This window comes from Salmo trutta, chromosome 30 (assembly GCF_901001165.1).
Source record: "Salmo trutta chromosome 30, fSalTru1.1, whole genome shotgun sequence".
Taxonomy (NCBI): Eukaryota; Metazoa; Chordata; class Actinopteri; order Salmoniformes; family Salmonidae; genus Salmo; species Salmo trutta.
This window is the reverse complement of record NC_042986.1, coordinates 23,676,889-23,697,103: the sequence shown is the minus strand read 5'-3', so window position 1 is coordinate 23,697,103 and position 20,215 is coordinate 23,676,889. Positions and strand designations below refer to the sequence as shown.

At 42.3% G+C, this 20,215-nt stretch overlaps 1 protein-coding gene across 1 annotated transcript; it reads right to left on the bottom strand.

Annotated features, from left to right (window-relative positions):
* Positions 1–86: 86 nt before the first annotated feature.
* Positions 87–20,023, bottom strand: prkar2aa (protein kinase, cAMP-dependent, regulatory, type II, alpha A). The gene is made up of 10 exons (XM_029723458.1): positions 18,526–20,023; positions 8,327–8,362; positions 5,965–6,101; positions 5,545–5,651; positions 4,533–4,686; positions 3,514–3,615; positions 3,313–3,387; positions 3,153–3,218; positions 1,732–1,870; positions 87–1,067 (listed from the first exon to the last, which is right to left on the bottom strand). Exons 1-10 carry the CDS (start codon positions 18,773–18,775, stop codon positions 946–948), a joined length of 1,188 nt encoding a protein of 395 aa, XP_029579318.1. The 5' UTR covers positions 18,776–20,023; the 3' UTR covers positions 87–945.
* Positions 20,024–20,215: the final 192 nt, after the last annotated feature.

Below are 20,215 nucleotides of genomic sequence, written 5' to 3'. Positions count from 1 at the left end.
TCAGTGAGAAAACTGCCTGCAGCCTCGAACTATCCCTTAAAACCACCAACACACTGATAAACAGCAATATAATAAAGACAGGGCAGTTTAACAAAAGGTTTGCTTTATTCTTATCCAGGACAACTCATTCAGAATGATCAAGGAGAAATAAGCACTATATTTTTGTTTTACATTGTCAGAGATGGTACTTTATCTGAATAGGTCAAAGTAAAACAAAATGAATATATAATAATACATGAATCAATACATGTGTGGAGTTCATGATAACAACAATAGCCCTGAAACATAGGGTATTCTGTGGTAATCACCGGCACTGAATCAATCAACAGTAGGAGAGCTTTCAGAAAGGACTCAACCCCAAAGAGGAAACACTTTTTATTGAAATAATATTTTATCAAAGCTTCTGTTCATCTTCATAAAATGTTTCTAAAACTTCTCTTTAAACCTTTTCATTTTTTGAGGGCATTTTAAACTTTTTAATTTGTTTCTTCTTTTTCACCAGGTGTCTGTGTGTGCATGTGTCCTTGGCTGAGGTTTGTTTGTGTGTGTGTGTGTGTGTGTGTGTGTGTGTGTGTGTGTGTGTGTGAGAGAAAAGAGCAAGCCTGTATGTGTGTGTATGTGTGTGTGTATGAGAGAGAAAAGAGCAAGCCTGTGTGTGTGTGTGTGTGTGTGTGTGATGTCCTTGCTGAGCTGTGGCAGCGTTAGAGTGGAAACAGCAGGGACCTTGCTTTTTCAATTGGCTGGAGCAGGTTCAAGCAACTAAGAATATCTGTGTGTGATATTTAGGGGTGAGTAGAAAGTGTGTGTACCTATGTGTGAGCTTACAAAGGACTGCGTTAAGCTAGAAAATGTGTGTCAGGGTGTACTTATGTAAGTGGGTGTGTCTCAATGTATCTGTTCATCAATGTAAATTTGCGCGTGTGTGTAAGGCACGGAGAAGGGTGGTCATTTCAGGTCCATGCTGGAGCCGAACAGAGCCACCAGCTGTTCCTCGTAGTGGGTGATGTTCCTCTTCATGATCTCCTTACAGGAACCCAGCAGACGCTCAAACGCCTGAATGTCTATTACTGAAAAACACAGACAGAATCACTCACACAGCTGCACAACAGATAGATGGAGACATGGGCCGTATTCAGAAGGTGTCTCAGAGAAACAGTGCTGATCTAGGATCAGGTGCCCCCTGTCCATGTCAAAAGCAACACTGATCCTAGATCGACACTCCTACTCTGAGATGCTTTATGAATAGTGTGTCCTGGTAAAGGAATGGAAATGCCCTGTTGTTGCCTATGCTCCTATATAGTTCTTTGCCATGCTTAGCTTAACCACCACATGGGTTGAGCCAGATTTAGACCTTCCAGTCAAAACATTGAGATAAAACTACAGTAGAGCACACTACTTTCAAATGAACTTTTTGCACTCTACACCTGTAGAATTGTTAGATGTGTGTACACTTTGAAGTCATAAGAGCGATGAATATCTATCACTATGAGAGAGAATCACACAAACACCCGTTTGTCTGAGGGAAACATCTCTGCATTAGGTACTGAGAGACCGTGAAGGAGAGATACTCATCTAGAACACTTACAAGCCAGTAATCTGCAGTTAAGAGATTCAGGGAGACAAACAGAAAATACCACTCTCTGTCACACTGATGGACACCCACTCAGAGCCCAGGGCCTTTAAAATAAACTGACACACACAAATATGTGTAGATGTATGAAGTGGCCTTACCCAAGCACTTGACCTCTCCCACAGCATACGCTGATGCAGCGCGGGGCTTGTTGGTGACCAGTGCCAGCTCCCCAAAGTACTGACCCCTGCTACAGCGGGTGATCTCCACCTCCGCATTATCCTCCTGGTTCACCTTCGTCTGGGGGAGAGAGGGGGAGTGAGAGCAGGGTACAGAAAAAGGAGAGGAGAGGATGGGTTGGGGCCGATTTCGTTTACGATGATTTTAATAGTTTTGTGCCGATTCAAATGACTGGTTGCCGATTTCAAAATTCACAAAATATTTTATCATGGCACACGAGCCACAGAGTGCCAAGGAAGCCCAAACATGTTGTTCGCTAAGCAATAGGCCATGTCTGTTGCAGAGAGCTAAGACCAAGCCATACCTGGGTTCAAATACATGCATATTTAAGTATGTTATTTAAATACTTGGTGTATTTTCAAATAATGTGGCCAGATCAGCTACTTCTATTTGAAGTATTTTCAAATAACTATCCTAAAACTACTTTCAAATACATTTTTTCAAATACCCCTGGGAACAAACAGACCTGGGTTCAAATACATGGAGTATTAAATATTTGAAAATACACTTGTCTGTGTATGAGTATTTTCAAATACATTCTAATATTCAACTACTTGTATTTTCTGAGAAAAAATATCCAAACTACTTCAAAATGCATTTGAAAGTAATTGAAATAACCTAAATATTATTTGAACCCAGGTCTTGATAGAGCCGTGAGAAAATGAGTTTCTTTGTCATGGATATAAAATAGTACTTTTTTTATCCATTTAATTGCACCAGCTAATACACAAGACAGCAAAAAATAACAAATGCACAAGAATGGAAACAGAATTAAAGCAGCACATGAATGCATTATAAAAATGAAAAAGCCTCAGTGTAAAACCTGGTCTTACAGTGTTCGGTTTTATAAACAAAGTGCTGCCACACCATTTACTAAGAACAAACCAGATGGAGAAACTATTAGGATGAGAAGGAGTTCTGATGCAGGTACAGCCGTCTAGTGCTAGCTAACATTAGGAACCATAGTTTGTTAGCTAGCTTAAATATGATTTTCTTTTGGGGGGGACACACACACACAACATTTTGCGGATTGTAGATTTTACAAATATTCTGATTCGAATCACTAAATGTACGCCGTGCTCAATTTTTATTATTACTATTCATATTAATAATATTATAATTCAGATTATTAGTCATACCATCTTTGTGTTTGGGTGCAGGGTTAAGCAGTACATATGAGAAAAAAGGAGAGAAAAACAGGGTGACATGAACATAAAACAAAGCCACTTTTTCCACATTCTCTGGTGATGAGGCAGAAATGAAGGGAGGAGAAAACAAAGCCACTTTTTCCACATTCTCTGGTGATGAGGCAGAAATGACAGGAGAAGAAAACAACTCTTACTTTGCTCTTCATCATAATCTTCACGTCTCCGGACTCCACAATGTAGAAACAATCTGCCCTGTCCCCCTATACAGCAACACAAACCGTTTACAGTTGTCCATGGTCATCATTACTAGTAAGCTTTACAGTAATACCAAGATAATCTTGGAGAACATCCTACCTGCATGATGATGCGTTCTTCATCAGAAAACGTCTTCATTCCTAATACATCCACAATCTTCATCCTCTCAGATAACTGAGACAGAAGTTTGATAAGGAAAAGCAAAGAGAGATGTCCAGATCAAACTAATATCAGTGCTCCATTTTTCACTGTCGATCTTCCTCAACTTCCTCCCATCCCACTCCCTTTCCCCCCCCTCACCTCCAGAGACTTCAGTAGGGGCACAGACTCGACAAATTGCTCGTACAGCCTCCTCTTTTTGGCGTTGTTCTTCACAATGAGCCTACGGAACGTAGCCCGGTCCTGGTAGTGCACACAGACAGCATCGGTCACGGTCACACAGACAGGATAACACAATCACACCCACACAAACTTTCATTCTCCTGCTATAGGTTACATATCTAACAGACGAAAGGTATGGATAGATGTACTAATCTTCTATAATATATACTATCATGATTAATAATAATAATAAATCATTTATTAAACTTTTACAAAATCGAAGATCTATCTCCTACACATTAAAGACCCACTCCAGCCTCCCTGTCACCCAATTTATCACCTAAATGGAAAAAGTAAAGAAATAGCTGGAGTGGGTCTTTAAAAACACAGAACAAAACCGGAAATCCAAAGACAGTACAGAATTAAGACGGGCTAAAACTGCTTCTCCAACAGAAATCGCGATCAGACTTGTCAGCGATGTTATGGAGACGTTGGCTAGCTAAGCGTATGAGTCGAACACGTCATCAGGTCTCACGGTCGTCTCGTGCCGAACTGCACATGTGCAGGCAGTAAAACTATTTTTATATCGATATGAAGTAGTTTGACAAAAATGAAAAGGTGTCAGTTTGTCACTCTCATGAGGTTGGAGTACTAACATATTGAACTACTTAAGACATTGTCTCAAATCTAGGTTGTGCCTTTAGATTGAGAAAATGTACAAATAAGGAACTATTTTTCACTTCTCTCATTGACTTCTCAAACCCCAAACACTGGCCCGGTCTGTTTGGCAAGCGTTCCCGGAAATCTTGCAATGTCTGGGTTCAGAAACTCTGTGGTAAATCTTGTATCTGTAATGCCATTATGTTTACCATTCTCCCTAGTGTCCACAGGAAGGTGCTGTGGCAGAGCACAGCAGTGAACTAGAGGTCAGAGCAGTGTGTGTGTGTGTGTGTGTGTGTGTGTGTGTGTGTGTGTGTGTGTGTGCGCATGAGTCTCACCAGGCCCCAGAGCGCCCCCTCTTGGGTGGCAATGATGGTGGCAGCACGGGGGGTGTTGTACATCAGTGCCAACTCCCCGAAGCTGCCCTTGTTGTCATACTGGCCCACACACTTTCCTATGCCATCAATCAGTACCACTATGTCATAGATTCCTCTGGAAGAAGAAGAGGGGGAGGGAGAGAGGGGGAAGGGAAGGAGAGAGAGAAGGGAGAGAAATTAAGAATGTTCTAATAATATTTGAGCTCTCTACAAAATGTATTGTGTATAGTAATAACATAGGAGATATTTGCAGACTAATCTTCATCTATAATAAAGTTGATCACTGATCTAAATCTGTTGCAGTTAGTGATTTCTTTGTAAAAATAACTGGAGTATTGGGCTCTTGGGATGAACCAACCAGGGGGAGGGAGACTAAGAGTACCAGGAGCTCAGATCTGGGAATTTATTTGGTATTTTTGGATGATACACCACCTGATTGGCTGCCTGGGTTGCATTGTGCTGTGGTTGCCAGTGAGCATTAACTTTGTTGGGGGGATTAGTATGATGATCACTTGGCTATGTAGGTGACCAGGGGGTTTCCCATGAGGCTTTGCAAGGAAACACACAAGGAGGGAATAGGTTTTAACATGCTTATGACGTGCATCTAGCCCTAAGCCTCTCAGGGTGAGGCACTAGCATGACTGAGGAGGGAGCTTAAGGTGCAGAGAATAAGACCACGCATACACTGCGTCAAAATGGCACCCTATTCCCCCATGTAGTGCACTTCTTTTGATCAGGGCCCACAGGGCTCTGGTCAAAAGTTCTTCACTATATAGGGAATAGGGTGCCATTTGGGAAAGTCCCATGAAGCCTAGGCCCAGGACACATGGCGGAAACAACAACTAGAAAATAAGGCTCAAGGGGGACTTGTGAGACGGCCAATTGTATTGTGGTCTGTTTGGTATGAACGCTGCTTTCTAGTGAATGCCTTGATTGTAACAATTCTGGAAAAACCCTGCACGCACACACACACCTCTCGATCACGTAGAAGTTGTCTCCATCGTCTCCCTGGTCGATGACATGCTCCTGGGGCTGGACGAGCAGCTCAAACATGGCGTCCAGGACTTCTGAGAACTGTTCCTGTGAGGGAGGAGAGGGCAGCAGGAGGAGGGAAAGAGGATGATTGAGAACAAAGACAGCACAGTCACTGTCTGAAAAAACTACTCAACTTAATAATGTACGGAGTGAGTTGTGCCTGTCTGGCAGCTTGTGTATTACTGTGTGTTACTGAGTGTACCAGTAAGTAAAGACCAGGAAACCTTAACCTTTTATGAGTCAATGTGATCTACAACATATGAGAACAGAAGTGCATACGACGCTGTGGCCCGTTATACTGTAATAGCGTGTTGGGGTTTCCTGTCACTGTGTGGTTAAAACTTGACATCTCTTTTACCTGTTCCAGGGTCTTGAACAGTAGAATATCTTTGCAGGCGTCCTGCAGTCGACAGCGCTGCTCGTCTGTTTTAGGATGCACCACCCTCGGCTCCTCCACCTCGTCATCGTCGTCTGGGTTAAAGGCCTCCGCGCACACTGGCGTGAGAACACTTAGATTGTAACAAACACTTGGGGGGTAAACAGAGATTGCCAGCTTGTAGTCCTAAAATACCGAGTTACCTCTGGTTAGTTCGGCCATTCCTATGGTGGAAATGAATGGTGACAGATTGGGATAAATGCTGAAGGTCTGAGGTTAACACAGGCGCAGGTGTTACACGTTTTGTTTTATCAGATAATATCAGTTAACATGACCTTTATGTGCTTAACGTTTTGATTACATAAATGATTCAAAATGTACAAAAAGTAAGATCTCCTAAGCCTGTGTTAAAAATACCTTATTTTCGGTGTTTATACAAAACCGCCATTCATTTCCCAATAGGCTTTGGCCAAAGAGCCATGGCGGAGTTAGTGCCTACAGAAATATGCCATTACTATTGCCATCTATTACCACCTAGACTAACAGATGCTTGGGGGGGGGGGGGGGGGGGGGAGGTTCATCCTTAACACATACTGGGGGAACAATATTAACACTTAAATTGTAACATGGTGGGGCAAAGAGTTCTAACTTACACGGGCCTGGGGGAAGAATATTAGGACCAGAATTAATACACCTAAAGACTCATAGTAAGGTATTACTCGGTGTGCTGGACACAATGAGGGAAACCATTGTAAACCACGCTCCAGGGGACTAATATCAGTGTGACACACACCTACTAGTTATCAGTGTTCAGTGATACATTAAGACAACCAGTAACTTAGTGTCAACACCAAGCAGGCATAAAGAGGGCAGGTAAGATTACACCAGATGAAAGCACAAACACTTAACATGGAAACAAACATCACTGCTGCAGATTACATTAGGGCAGTACTATTCAAAGTCGGGTGGGTGACCCCCGGAATTGCAGTGGGGTAGGCAAAAAAAGATATGCACGGTTCCTTCAGAAAGTATTCATACCCCTTGACTTATTCCACTGTTACAGCCAGAATTCAAAATGGATTAAATACATGTTTGTTCTCACCCATCTACACACTATTAAAGCTGTTAAAAAATTAAAGCTGTTGATTGTTGATCATTGCTTGACAGACATTTTTATGTCTTGCCATAGATTTAAGCTGATTTAAGTCAAAACTTTAACTAGGTTAATCAGGAACATCCAATGTCGTTTTGGTAAGCAACTCCAGTCTATATTTGTTCTTGTGTTTTAGGGTATTGTCCTGCTGAAAAAATGAATTAGTCTCTCAGTGTTTGGTAGGAAGCAGACAACCAGGTTTCCTCTAGAATTTTGCCTGTGCTTATAGCTGTATTGCATTCCTTTTTATGTTAAAAACTCCCTAGTCCTTGTCAATGACAAGCACATACCATACTATGATGCAGCCACCACCATGCTTGAAAATATGTTTTGCTGTATTACTTTAGTACTTTGTTGCAAACAGGATGTAGGTTTTGGAGATTTTTTTTCTGTATAGACTTCTTTCACTCAGTCATTTAGGTTAGTATTGTGGAGTAAATACAATGTTGTCGATCCATCCTCAGTTCTCCTATCACAGCATTGGCCTCATGGTGAAATCCCTGAGCAGTTTCCTTCCTCTCTGGCAACTGAGAAGTGACTGGGTGATAATTGTAATAACTTCACCATGCTCAAAGGGATATTCAGCTTCTGCCTTCTTTGCGAAGCATTGGAAAAACATCCCTTTCATTGTGGTTGAATCTGTGCTTGAAATTCACTACTCGATTGAGGGACCTTACAGATAATTGTATGTGTGGGGTACAAAGATGGGGAAGTGATTAATCATGTTATCGATTATTGAACACGGAATGAGTCCATGCAACTTATGTGATTTGTTAAGCACATTTTTACTCCTGAATATATTTAGGCTTGCTTGCCATAAGAAAATGGGTTGAAAACGTATTGCCTAATATATATATAAAATTGTGTTTAGATCAGTGACAAAATGTGGAAAACGTAAAAGGGGTGTGAATACCTTTTACTGAGAAAGATAATTTGAAAAATATTGAGTAAATGTATGTATTGGTTCTAGAGAGATTAAAATGTAGCCTAATGAACTGAAGGTTATTGGTTTATGTGAAAATAACAATTTACAGATTTTAAGGTTGTGCCATTAGAATTGAGGTGGATACGCCAGCAATACTGGCGAGAAAAATGGGGTCCCAAGAAAAAAATAAATAAAGAAAAAAATGGTTCCCTGCTGAAAAAGTTTGAATACCACTGCACTGAGTAGTGACATCAAACAGGACTTACCTGACACTCTCCGGTTATATCTGCTGGGAGGAGGGGCTGGAGAGAGGGAGGGAGAAAGGGAGGGAGAGAGTTGGTGAACACTCTCCTGTTCACAGTTCACACATCGCTGCAACTGTAGAGCCTGTGGTTACGACCTCTGACATCGCTAGCACTCTTGAAACGGCAGAGAAAAACAACTCAAACACATGAAATGAGACCGGACCAACACACACACCCACAATCTTCTACACTGCAATAAAGCCAGACAAAATAACACACAAAAGTAGAATTTAACAGCTCTTTTATGGATTTTGAAGCTGTTTAAACAGCATGATCCTTACACAGGTGCACCTTGTGCAGGGGACAATAAAAGGCCACTAAAATGTGCAGTTTTGTCAAACACCACAATGCTAAAGATACCTCAAGTTGAGGGCGCATGCAATTGGCATGCTGACTGCGGGAATGTCCATCAGAGCTGTTGCCAGAGAATGAAATGTTAATTTCTCTACCATAAGCCAATGTTGTTTTAGAGAATTTGGCAGTTCGTCCAACCCGCCTCACAACCGCAGACCTCGTGTAACCACGCCAGCCTAGGACCTCCACATGAGGCTTCGTCACCTACGGGGTCGTCTGAGACCAGCCACATGGACAGCTGATGAAACTGAGGAGTATTTCTGTCTGTAATAAAGCCCTTTTGTGGGGAAAAACTCATTTTGATTGGCTGGTCTTGGCTCCCCAGTGGGTGGGCCTATGCCCTAGCAGGCTCACCCATGGCTATGCCCCTGCCCAGTCATGAAATTCATAGATTAAGGCCTAACGAAATTATTTTAATTGACGGATTTCCTTTTACAATTCATATCTCAGTCAAAACGTTGAAATTGTATTTTATATTTTTGTTCAGTATAGAAAGTGCATCATTGTCAAAATCTTGCACTATCGCTTTTAAGATCAGAGTGACAAGTTACAACATATTTGTAGCCAACAGAGCGAGCATTGGTGCAAATGAGAGCCACGAGCACACAGCTGCCGCTTGCTCCTCATCTCCCTGCAGTGCAGCGGCAAGCACGTGTTACGTTTCAGATGGTGTTAACATAATTACATTTTCATGGATTTTTAGAGTACAATATATTTTTAAAAAGTCACCACAGTCATTCTACAAATAAACATTTCCCAGGGGGCATGTGCACGGACCCCCGCAGCAAAGAGAATCCCCCCCCACCTTCACCGCCGCTGCTCAAACAGATCCCAGGGGAAACACTAGAGTCACATTAACAATGGTTTCTTCAGTGTCATTATACTAAAGTGCATTTGTGGGAACCAGGGGATGAGTGTAGACTAAGTGTGTGTTCGCATGTGCTGTGTAAGGAGAGTGTATGAAGTGCTCTTGCCCGTCATCATGTGTGGGGGATAGCAAGTGCCTGAAGTTGCCATGACAACAAAATACAAGGAAGACCTCATTGCCATAACAACCTCCCCACCTCTTCTTCCTAAGTAATAGGTCCCCCCTCTACCCAAACACCCACTCACAAACTCCCATAACGACGAGACGTTATCACTGTCTGCTGGCCCTACTAATTGCAGCTAGAGCTAAAGACAATCAAAGTGGTACTTGTTCGTTGAGCAGACTTCCCTCACGCTCCCGCCTGTTGCTCTCTCCGGCTTTCTCTCCTCTCAATCCCCACTCATTGTCTGTCAGTCTCTCACTCTCTCTTAGTCCCTCCCTCTTTCCCTCCTTGTTCATGCCCACCCATATAAAAAAAAAGAAACCATGATAAAGTGGAAAAGGAAACAAATGCAAAAAGGAATGAAGTGGTTGTGGTCGCTGGTTACGTTCTTGCAGTCTTCGACAGGTCCCTGTGCAGATGATCAGACCTCAGCGCCTGGACAAGTGTTTCTCATGGCCCCACATGAACATGACAGAGCATCATCTCATATGCGCAGACAGAGTGACTGTTTATAAAGACAGGGCTGTGAAGCAGCAACCAGTATCAATGGCCTATTGGGCAGAGCAGGAACACACAAGGACATTGAGAAGGGAAGTGTAGTTGTGTGGCTGGAGGGCGGGGGACTAGGGGGGAGACTGGGGGTTAAATCAGCACATGCTCAGTGTTGGCATACTGTTATGGTTAGAGCACCGCAGGGACAGGACAGGGGCGTCTGTGTCTCCAAACCAACATGGCTGACCTTGCCACTGGGGCAGAGCCAGCCATGGAAGCAGCAGGGACAACAGAGGCGACTAGCCATGCAGGGAGCTCTTTTAGATACTGCCACAGCTGTATACACCTGACTCCCCATGAAAACAATCTGTATTGCAGTCAAGGCTGTCACACTGCTCAGATCTCACAATGCCTGGAAAAGTGAATCGTAACTCAGGAACCACATTAATAAATATATAGTCTGAGATATGCGGTAGCACAGCGGCAAGAGATGAGCTGGAAGGCGAGCCCATAGAAATGGAATGAATAGAACAAGGTTCACCCATTATGCCATCATTGACTTGAATGGGGACACCCGTTCTATTCATTTTAATTATGGGCGAGCCATTGGCTACTAATTCCTTGACGCAGCCATAGTGGACAGGGTGCCAACTCAGACGCAGCCATAGTGTCTGCTAGCTTGTTGTTGATGCTCCTCTGTGCTGATCCAGGACATCTCTTCTGCTAATCTAATTGTTTTGACACAGCCTCCTAACCAATAATCAGTGAGGCCCAAGCAGGGTTGGGTAGTAACGGATTACATGTAACTGGGATTACGTCATCAGATTACAAAAATTAACTAAATCTAAAATCGGATTACAGTTACATTCTTAAAAACAGTTTATTACTTTCGGGATTACTTCATCTCATGACAATTTTATACAATTTCCTCTTGACATCACTGCTGTCATTTTGCACACCATCAAGACTTATCACATGCTCTCAAAGATTCTATTGTTCTGCCGATCGCCCATCAAGTGTGGATGGCCTCTTGTGGTAATAGGCTATATTTCGAGTTGGCGATCTAGATAACTACTTCCTCAACTGGTGAATTAGCCCCAAATTAATTAGCCTGTGTGATATTAGTGCCCAAAAATATGTAGAATAATGAATGTCTATTGAACCCAAAAATGTATCAAAAAATTCTGGAACCCTTATTGCCTGGTTATCATACACCGAATTCATGACAAACGCTGGTTCAGGTTGAACATCAAGATATCTGCTGTCATGCACTGGTACTTGAACATGTTGCTAGAATCAACTTTATTTCTTGATTCATACTGTTTTCGTAGTCTAGTACACTTCTGAATGAAACACTTTGAAAGACTTTATAGGACTGAGGCTACAGATGTGTTCAATTGCGTGACCCCACTGCAATTGTGGCGCAAACAAGTCATGGGCTGGTGCCACCAATTGAAAATGTTAGTTTGGAGCCCTGTGACTATGCTCTTACACATCGAATAGAACATACACTCACGCTAGTCCCCATTTGGAAATGCTCATGTTACTAAAAGCATTTTTTTCAATGTTAGATTCATGTTTTAAGTATGTCTGGGTGTTAAAAGTGAAAGTAATTCAAAAGTAATAGGATTGCATTACTCATTCTGAGTAATTGAAAAGGATTACATTACCGATTACTTTATTTTTCAAGCAACTGTCACCAGTAACAGACTACATTTTTCAAGTAACTCTGTGCCCAAACCACAGACAGTGAAGTATGAACTAAGGCTAATCTTGTCCATGTTCTGGGTCTTTAACACATGGATGTAGCCTACTCACTGCTCGTCTCAAGAGGGCCAGTCTGTGTGTAGGTGTGTGTGTGTTTTTCCTGTATGTTTATAGGCTAGGCCTTTCATTTTTTTCATTATTTTGCCAGGATAGTCTAACAATTGACACTGTTTTCCAGGGAGACCTATTCAATGTTAATGCAAACATGTTCCAAAAAGCCCTGATGATTGGTCAAGGAGCGTTGCCATGGTCTTCATTCACCCCTAGTTCGCCATGCAACCAACAATGTGCATTTATAGACGTCACCAGTCAATGTGGCACATCCCAAAGTGCAGTGCTCAGCACTCTTCGACAGCACTGTATAGACTAGTCACTAGGCGTGTGTAATGAGTAAATCCACACAGTGCAGTCCACCATTTTCCCTGAACATGAGGATGATGGTGTGGCAAGGTAGCATATATAAGTGCTCATGCACAGTGTTCTGCTTTAAAGACTTTATAACTTTGTCATGTTTTGGTAGCAGATTGTAGAGGCCCCAGCCACACACTACAATGAGACATGCTTAGCAAGGACTGCTGTAAATGATTTATGGTATGGTATGAAATTGCTAGGGCAGGCCAAACGCTGGGGAAACATGTACTTACGGGTCTAATTTTCCCACACCCACCACTAGTTTACCACTGTGTGATGGAGAACATCAGCATTACACACGGTGTGTTTCTGCTCTTTGCAAGAGGATTTCCACTACAAGCTGAGGTACAAGAGATTACTCTGAATTTTCAGCTTGACTTTCAACTGTTGTACTCATGGAAATTAACTATATTTTCTCCCCATACGTCTTTCCCAGCTTTCCCTCTCCCCTGTCAATCTGCCTCCTTTACTACTCACAACACTCACTCTTCCCCTCTCTCCACGTTTCCCTCCCCCCTCTCATTCTCCAGACTAGTCCTTAAAAGGAGAAGCGGCCTTGTCCTGTTTAGAGCTTGCGTTGTTAACCCCTTCTGGACTGTCAGTGATGGGTTAGCCCCTATATGTCAGAGCGGTCTGGGTGCCAATTTAACAGCGGACACGCTAGCTAGGACCTTGGCCAAAGATGTAACAACTCCCCATTGGAAGGCTATAGCCTAAGTCAAGAGAAAGACTTTAGGAGGAAGACCAGTGGGAGGTTGTGTGGTCAGAGAGACAGTAGTGCACTGACTCACTATCTGTGCCCATTTAAAGTAACAAAGGCTTTCTGAACCCACATTATCAGGCTTATGTTTAAAATGTAACAATTGAAAGCGTGTAAACTATCAAAGAAATACTAGATGGGTAATGGGATTGGGCAGAATGCCTAGCAACCAAATATGACCATGCTGGCCTTTACAGGGCTGTGTAGACTAGACTTGCTCCTGAAAATCAGAGTGTGGTGCTGGTGCCAGGCTGGTGCATGTCCTAATTTTACCAGCCACCCCGCTTCACCACTGTACTGTTGAGATTCTCTCTTCCAGAGCTGACACACACAAATGTTTATTTTTGCATGTGGGTTTTGGATTGAGAGAAGAAAAAAATGCTTGCAAATGCTCTGTGTGACCACCTGCCAATGTAGCTGGTAGCGATAGACATTCTACCAGCCAATGCCAAAATCTACCAGCATTTGGTGTGTTAATTTCCCGCCCTGGTGCCCTTTCAGATAATAAATGATTGAAGCTATGCAAAGATGCCTGTATCAAAGCCACTTGTGGATGGCTGAGGACTGAACTATTACTGAACCCCTGCGCTTTATCTACTGTGTGATTAGGCAAGGTCGCTGCCTGTCCACTTTATTCCCACTCCAATTGGTTTAGAGTGAGGACAGCGCCAAGGTTGCTGGCCCAGTCTGTATTCCCTCTGCACTGACAGGACAAGGTCACCACAATGCAACACACATTTCTGTTACATGTTTGTTCTGTGGGGGGTGACATCTTCCATGACCATTTTCATGTATTGTAGCCTATACGTCGAAAATGTAGTTGCTTGGGATAAAGGCGTCTGCCAGTAAAAGGTCATATATAAAAAATACAATTGTTTTAAAAAAATGCTATAATAAATACCAACAAATGTATTTGTTAGAGAGCCAGGCCCTTAAGAACCCCCCCCCCCCCCAGCATCTTTACAGTGTCTGTCTGGTGTTCACACCCTCACAGCCCCTTTGTCCAGTTAAATCAAACAAATGACATCTTCTCCCTAAACCACCATGTCTAATCAAATTGAGAAGCTATCCTGTTCGACAGGGGAGAAATGGAAGGACAGTCAGGGAAGGACAGCCATGAAGGTCTGTTTTCAACTTGATTTCAATTTCAACGTTGATATTACAGTGGACCGGTAGCATCATCAACTGAAAGGTTAATTGATGCACAAAGACAGATTATTAACTATCTAAGTGAGATAGTTAATAAAAGCATGCAACAAGAGAAAATGTTTGCAGTCTTACTGCCATATCCGACTGAGGTTATTATGCATTCCATGACAATATGTTATTAGAATGATCCAAAAGGATGGTTTCCACATCCTGCAGTGTAGGGAAGCCGCGTAAGGTCCACGACCAAGTGACTAAACACGGTGACTGCCCGTCTTTCAACGTGGTGACTTCATATGGCAAAACATGGCATATGGGAGAGCGGGCCCTGTGAAATGCATATAAAAGCGAGGATGTGCTTTTCCTTATTTTTCTGCCACAGGAAATGGGCAAGGAATGAGGAAGTGCCAAAGTTCAGATGCTTTTCAAAACGTGACTAATAAATGAAGCAGTAAACTGCATGCATGCCTAGTTTGCCTCCCCATTCACGCTCACAGGGAGAGACGGGGAGCGACTTTAAAGCCAGTGTGGAGTGTGGCTTTCAAGGGATGCTATCCATTAGATTAGTCTAAATGCACAGTCTGAACTGGTAATTAGGTCACCTGTTGCACAAGTGACAGGGACCACATTTTCCCTAGTGATGGGCTGGGGGGGGGGGATTGCTATAGTAGAGTATCGCAACATGGGCCCAATCTATGTCCATGCCATATAAGACTAACAGACATTTGTTAATATCTCTTCTCAATGGCACCCAAAAGGGTTTTCCAGAGTTTGTATGTAATGCAGAAATACTAGGATATTTCCAAGAGTGTACTTTCAAACTTCTGTGACAGAAAGAATATGTAATGTGTTGGCATGTTCCCAGCAATCATGCAGCTGGGAGTTGTATGGCCGGTTCATGGGATCCAAAATCTGGTTACAGCAACCCTGAAGCAAAGTGACCTCACAATGGTCTGCTGTCTGTCATGTCTTCATTCAGGTGACTCATCTATTCATAGTGCCTTATAATGCCCTATCAGACAAGCTATGAAGTGCCAGTATAAACCATTCCTTCTCTGCCTATACAAACTCCCTCTCAATTAGAGGTCGACCGATTAATCGGAATGGCCGATTTCAAGTTTTCATAACAATCGGTAATCAGCATTTTTGGACACCGATTATGGCTGATTACATTGCACTCCACGAGGAGACTGCGTGGCAGGCTGACTACCTGTTACGCGAGTGCAGCAAGGAGCCAAGGTAAGTTTCTAGCTAGCATTAAACTTACCTTAAAAAACAATCAATCTTAACATAATCACTAGTTAACTACACATGGTTGATGATATTACTAATTTATCTAGCTGGTCCTGCGTTGCATATAATCGATGCGGTGCCTGTTAATTTATCATTGAATCACAGCCTACTTCACCAAACAGGTGAAGGCGTTCGCGAAAAAAAGCACTGTCGTTGCACCAATGTGTACCTAACCATAAACATCAATGCCTTTCTTAAAATCAATACACAAGTATATATTTTTAAACCTGCATATTTAGTTAATATTGCCTGCTAACATGAATTTCTTTTAACTAGGGATATTGTGTCACTTCTTTTGCATTCTGTGCAAGCAGAGTCAGGGTATATGCAGCAGTTTGGGCTGCCTGGCTCGTTGCGAACTGTGTGAAGACCATTTCTTCCTAACAAAGACCGTAATTCATTTGCCAGAATTGTACATAATTATGACATAACATTGATGGTTGTGCAATGTAACAGCAATATTTAGACTTAGGGAGGCCACCCGTTAGATAAAATACGGAACGGTTCTGTATTTCACTGAAAGAATAAACATTTTGTTTTCGAAATGATAGTTTCCGGACTTGACCATATTAATGACCTAAGGCTCGTATTTCTGTGTGTTATTATATTACAATTAAGTTTATGATTTGATAGAGCAGTCTGACTGAGCGGTGGTAGGCACCAGCAGGCTCGTAAGCATTCATTCAAACAGCACTTTCCTGCATTTGCCAGGAGCTCTTCGCTGTGCTTCAAGCATTGCGCTGTTTATGACTTCAAGCCTATCAACTCCTGAGATTAGGCTGGCAATACTAAAGTACCTATTAGAACATCCAATAGTCAAAGGTATATGAAATACAAATGGTATAGAGAGAAATACAACAATACTACAATCTAAAACTTCTTACCTGGGAATATTGAAGACATGTTAAAAGGAACCACCAGCTTTCATATGTTCTGAGCAAGGAACTTAAACATTAGCTTTTTTACATGGCACATATTGCACTTTTACTTTCTTCTCCAACACTTTGTTTTTGCATTATTTAAACCAAATTGAAAATGTTTCATTATTTATTTGAGACTAAATTGATTTTATTGATGTATTATATTAAGTTAAAATAAGTTCATTCAGTATTGTTGTCATTGACATTATTACAAATATATACTAGGGGGGAAAAATGGCCGATTAATCGGTATGGCCTTTTTTTTAGGTCCTCCAATAATCGGTATCGGTCGACCTCTACTCTCAAAACACCCCCCAGTTCTATCCTCCCCCTCTTTAGAGCTCATCTATTCCTCTTTAACTCCCAGTCCAAGTTCACTGAGGAAAAAATGAAATGTGCAAAAGATAGGCTATTGGTTCAAATGGGCCCTAATGGCACTTCTACTTCCAGGAAAATAGGTTTGATGCAACAGTTTGTTTTCAAAACTATATCTTAATTAATTTAAGTAGCTTAACAGGGGAAATCTGCAGTTCAAAGAATAACAAAGCGGTCACACCGCCACTGATTTGGTAAATAGCTAAGGGACAGGGCTGGAGAAATGTAAGCACAGACATAGCTATGAACACAAGGACTGACCATCCATGAGATCAAAACGACAGTTTTAACCATGTGCTGAGGCTACAGTATACAATGTTTGATTACAATTACTTTGTTTACAAACAACGGAGTAAAACAAGCTTATATTTTGGGTTCTGTTGGGGTTACACAATTTATCTAATCTAATGAGTCATTTAAATGTTTTAGTCTTCAAGAACGTATGAATTTAAGTCAGGAAATTGATGTAGCAATCGCAGAATAGCCCCTTTTAACTATGGAGCTTAATATTACTTCTGCTACTGTCACTTACACAAACATGCTACAAAACTTGATTATCCTCAGTACATCAATTTCGACGATGGGAACCCTATCATGAGGACAAAAAGTCTGCTATAATACGCCAATAACATGAAGAAATGTCCTAGTGGGTCAGTGTCTGCCTCTCAGGGGTATGAGAGGAGTTGTGTTATGCATGAGATGGTTTCCCCACTAAGAGAAGAATTCAAATAGATGGGATTGTCATTACAAATCTGTTTGCACACACCCCACACATAAAAGCAATGAGGTAATTGCAATCAATCTCACAAACGCCAAATACAGCCAGAGATGAAACTGAATTCCAAGTCATTCCTCAGCCAATGAAAACACATTTAGGAATCGCTGTGATCACAGACGGAGCTCATTGACAAAAACAGAACGTCCATTCACAACAAAACAGCCCCTGAAAGCAACGCCATCTGGGTCACTGTAATATTCACGTGTAAACATACTGAATTATAATTGGATGCATTTTACCGCCGTATCATACTGTGCTATGATTGGTTAAGACCACCCAGACGGTTAGGTCATGGTCAGTTGATCATGGTTGGAGATAGGTGAACATGCCAGTTGTAGCTAGCTAATAAAGAGCTACGTTAAGAAATATCCTGTAGTACTGAATTGTATTATTTTGTACAAAGCGTGCAAAACAAGACAGTCACGTTGCTCTCTCAGCCTGCAGAGAGCAGCGGACTTCCTGGCATCTTATGTCCGGGAACAGCCTGGGCTGGCAGATGTTATGCTGGCCACATCTTGTTTCTGTAAATAGGGTTTTCATGGCTTGGGTGTGTGGTGAATGCACTTATGTCATCATTGAGGACATTAAACAGGAAGATCAGCAGGCATCTGATATAACATGTCTTACCTATATAACGTCACAGAAAGGATTGCAGTCATAAGACTTACTAGTTTAGTTAGGGTTCTCCAACTCCAGTCCTGGAGTGCAGACTTAGTCCAATCCATCTGTACTCATCTCTATCAAATCAGTTTCAAATAAGCAACTAAGCATGATCGTATTCAGTCTGGGGAATGATTAAGTGAATCGGCCTCAATCGTCAGGCTGCAACTTACGCTCGAAATCAGACTCGTCGGACCCGTCTTCATCGTCGCCATTTGACTCTGTTTGCATCGGCTCCCCATCGAACACCACTCCCTTCCCGAGCTTGACAGCAGCACCGCCCCCATCTTGGCTTCTGGTGTCCCGCAAGCGCGTGAAATATTGCACGGCGAATTCCACCAGGTCTGTTGGCCTTTGTCGAAGCACCTCCACAGTGTAGCCTTGCAGCAATTCCGTCAATCCCACCGGTATCTCGATACTCATGACTGTTTTTCGATGGTGCTATCTAGCTCGAAAGATGTTCAGGTATACTGTGTTTTTCGTAGAAAAAAATATGAATTCAATATCCGTCCATGTGTTGCACGCTACAGCTCCTACTGGGGGGAGATAGCTGACACTCACAACAGCTTCACAAAACGGGGTTAGTTTGCTGACATTGATAAACAGTTCGCGGGAGGTTGCAAATTTGCTTAGCTAGCTAACAAAAATGTCCAAGCAAGTAACGTAGTGACACTGTCGATGGAAGGCCGGTCTTGCTGTGTAAAGACAGCAATATAACCCCAGTGACGTTAACGTTTACTTTATGATATCTGAGCTGTCAAGTTGGGTAACTAGATAGCTAGCTGCTGCTATACCAAGCTGACAAATGACCTCGATGGCTAATAAATGGATGCCACAAATGATAACGAACGTTGTTAGTTAGCTACAGTAACGTTACTATAGTTTGTTCCCTCGCTGTCCTCCCCTGTTCTCTTTATTTCGCCTCCTCTTTTTCGCTCGTTTCTTTGCCAGGGTAGCGACCAAACCCCGCCAGCTAGTGGTATATCCAATCAATATCCGATCAGAAACTTAGCTGATCAGCGAACAGGCGATGTATAGTACACCACCAGCCAGCAAACGTTAGCATATAATTAATGGGTGGGCACTGGGACTTGTTACGTTAGCTAGCTAGATTAGCTAACTACAGTACTAGCCAGTTGGTTTCGAGGAAAGAAGAAACATCTAATTAAATATCCGAAGTATTTCGCCTTCGTATTAGACGGATAAAGTAATGGCGGTTAAAATCTACCAATAACGTCCCTTAAGCTAAATGCCGGTATCTATAACTAACAGCTGACTTCTTATTGCTGAGTCCAGGCAGTTCAGTTGCAACAGACAATCCGAGCCCGGCTTATTCCAAGCCCCTGTCAACAAGGAGCGACAGGAACAACCCAAACGTTACCTTGAATCCGAATTACCCAGTGTTTCTACAACGTTAAAATAAAAATGTGTGGCATAAATATTGGTAACGACGTTACTCGTGATATTCGGTAAATCTGTTTCTACCTCCAGATGAGGCTCTTCTTTTCGTTACTTCGGGGTGAGTGGTAGCCACGGTTGATTGACATGCCAATGTACCAATCCAATCTAAGACTCATGACACGCAAGGATCAATTAGGGGATTCGATTAATTCCCCGGGTGAACCGGGTTTACAGGGAATACATTCGATTTTTGAACCGGGCTTCCTTCGGGCGTGAGCTGGGTGCCCCGTTCTGGCAGACGGGGAAGTCGGCTCAAAAGAAAAGTGACAGGTTAAAGCTGTAATATTTACATAGAAATGTGAGTTATAGATCTGTTATTCTCATTGAAAGCAAGTCTAAGAAGATCTGTTCTATGTGCGCAATTTCCCGATCTTAAGTTTAGTTTTTGCATCTTTTACTTTC